The 2,606-nt window shown below is 46.7% G+C and overlaps 1 protein-coding gene across 1 annotated transcript; it reads left to right on the forward strand.

The window, feature by feature from the left end:
- The first annotated feature begins 960 nt into the window (after positions 1-960).
- On the forward strand, positions 961-1,795 carry LOC124687831 (probable high-affinity nitrate transporter-activating protein 2.2). Its single transcript, XM_047221567.1, has 2 exons — positions 961-1,216; positions 1,344-1,795. The coding sequence occupies exons 1-2, from the start codon at positions 1,078-1,080 to the stop codon at positions 1,793-1,795; spliced, it is 591 nt and encodes a 196-aa protein (XP_047077523.1). The 5' UTR covers positions 961-1,077.
- Positions 1,796-2,606: the final 811 nt, after the last annotated feature.

Raw genomic sequence — 2,606 nt, forward strand, 5'->3', positions numbered from 1 at the left:
CTAGCTAAGCATAGGAGAAGCAGGACAAGTTATTAAGGTCTTCCCCATCACGTCTTGCGGCTGGCACCGCGACTCAGGGCAGTAGGCTTCAAAACCACGCCTCTTGTGATCTTGAGAGCGGCGATAAGATTTTTGGTGAGCGCTCCGCGCGATTACTATCGAGTTCTTTCCTGATGACGATTTCTTCTCCGACATCAGTAGCCTCTACGACGACATGAGTGACACCACTGGCATCGCAAACATGTCTTCTTCCACGACACCATATTGCCTGCTTCTAACGGGGTTCATAGAACCAAGGTGGTACTATACTCTCGTCTTAAATGGAACTTTCTCTAACATGATTCCCGAGTGTGATCTACCAAATAGAGCCCCTCTTCCAGCCCACGAAACAAATAAAGCAAGCTGTTGGTGGCTAAAGACTAGGCTTTTCTCAACCGGAGGGTAAGGGTCCTATTTCTTCTAGTTGAGATCATGATGCAATTTCTAATTTTAGTATCTTGTGTAGAATTCATAATATCACACTATACTTAGATGGCATATGTCTAGTTTGTTCCCTTTACTTCTAGTCATATTTTATCTACTGTTTTTCTTTGTTAATTTATGCGAAAACTTGCCTATATTTCCAGCAACCCCGTTGGGACTTCACATTCAGCTGGCTGCTCTAGGCCGACGATGTCAATCGCTCCATCCATTCTCCGGATAATGTTTCACCAGACAACGTTCGGCTCGGTTGAACCACCGTTGTTTGCACTGCTGTAGTTAGCTGTTTAATCTGCAGTCGCCGCTTCTCATTCCCCAGGACCTTTGGAACCCCTCTAGAGCAGACTACAGCTCCGGTCGGAGAGGGCCAAAATAAAAATCAGGCGAGATTTGACTTTCAGATGGGCGCCTCCTCGACCACACGAAAACAAGCTACTCGCCACGGTCAACGCCCCCTAACGTGCCTACATATACATCCTAGTCCTCCATCATTCCCATCAAAATTACAGCAGCCTCCTTCCTTTCAGCAGCAGCGAGCAGAATTATTTCTTCCAGCAACAGAAGCTTGAAGAAGATCAGCAAGCAGTGAAGTGATCGATGGCTCGGCAAGGGATGGTCATGGCGTTGCTGGTGGTGGTCCTCGCTGCAGGGTGTTGGGAGTCGGCGAGCGCCGCGGCGATGCTCTCGCAGCTGAAACCAACCCTCGCGGTCACCGCCTCCCCCACTCACAACCAAGGTACGCACGCCGTCGTTTATGCTGCCTGACTTGCGCCGCATGTTCCTTCGTTTGCTGCACGTCACGGATTGGCATATATATGGCCATCTTCCGAGATTGTGAAAAGCTTTAATTGTTCTGTGGCCAGTTCTTCACGGCGGCGAGGACGTGATCACCGTGACATGGTCCCTCAACGCGACGGCCGGCACGGACGCGGAATACAAGAAGGTGAAGGTGAGCCTGTGCTACGCGCCGGTGAGCCAGAAGGGGCGGGAGTGGCGCAAGACTCATGACGACCTCAAGAAAGACAAGACCTGCCAGTTCAAGGTCACCGAGCAGGCCTACGCCGCCACCGGCACGGTCGAGTACCGCGTCGCCCTCGACGTCCCCACCGCCACCTACTTCGTGCGCGCCTACGCTATCGACGCCTCCGGCGCAAAGGTCGCCTACGGCCAGACCTTGCCCGGCGTCACCTTCGACGTCGTCAGCATCACCGGCGTCACCACCTCCATCAAGGTCGCCGCCGCCGTCTTCTCTACCTTCTCCGTTGCCTCGCTCGCCTTCTTCTTCTACATTGAGAAACGCAAGAAGAACAACTAAGATTGGAACCGTGCCAAGGAGTCTTCCGTGGGCAACATCTTCATGTCCTTTGCAACGTACAAGCAACAGTAATGTACATGTAAGAGAGTGTTGGTATTTTTATTTTGAGGATGCTAAGTTTTAGTATTGTTCCACCGACAGATTTATCCAATTATAGAAACAGCAGTGTAGTCAGAAACCTGGAAAACAGTTATGATGTGTTGCAGTGAATGGAGTCTGAAATTGAATTGAACTGGAAATTTCAAATTCAGGATGGAAAGGAATTAAGTACCAATTCAAATACTATTATTTGAGTGTGCTTGATTTTTTTTTATTGGCATTAAAGGTTGTACCCAATTTTAATTTCTGTTTAGATGTATGAACCATGAAATTTGATGTTCTGTTGAGTTTGGGCAATATAAACTTGCCGTACATGTAAAAAAGCATGTATATATATATTATTTTTACAGACATAAAAACATTAAAATGATTGGAATAAGGAGGAAACTATAACACACATGACATAAAACCGTTTTCAAGTACCGACAACAATTACAACATAGATAATAATTGTCTCTAACAAATAGCACACACATATCACAAAGTGGACATTCCATAAACAAGAAAGTAGAATAGTTTTTTTTAACAAGAACAACACATCATAACAACCATTAAGGCAATGTCAAGAGGCATGGCTTCTTCAATTCCTCGGGGAGAGCCATCAATGCTTCAAACAAGCACTCATTGATGATCAACTTCCCATAAGATCTAAGCATATCATAATTCTCCAAACCTATATTCCTTAGTGCATCAAGGATTCGGTTGGAGGAGT

Source organism: Lolium rigidum, chromosome 2 (genome assembly GCF_022539505.1).
Source record: "Lolium rigidum isolate FL_2022 chromosome 2, APGP_CSIRO_Lrig_0.1, whole genome shotgun sequence".
In the NCBI taxonomy this organism is placed as follows: domain Eukaryota; kingdom Viridiplantae; phylum Streptophyta; class Magnoliopsida; order Poales; family Poaceae; genus Lolium; species Lolium rigidum.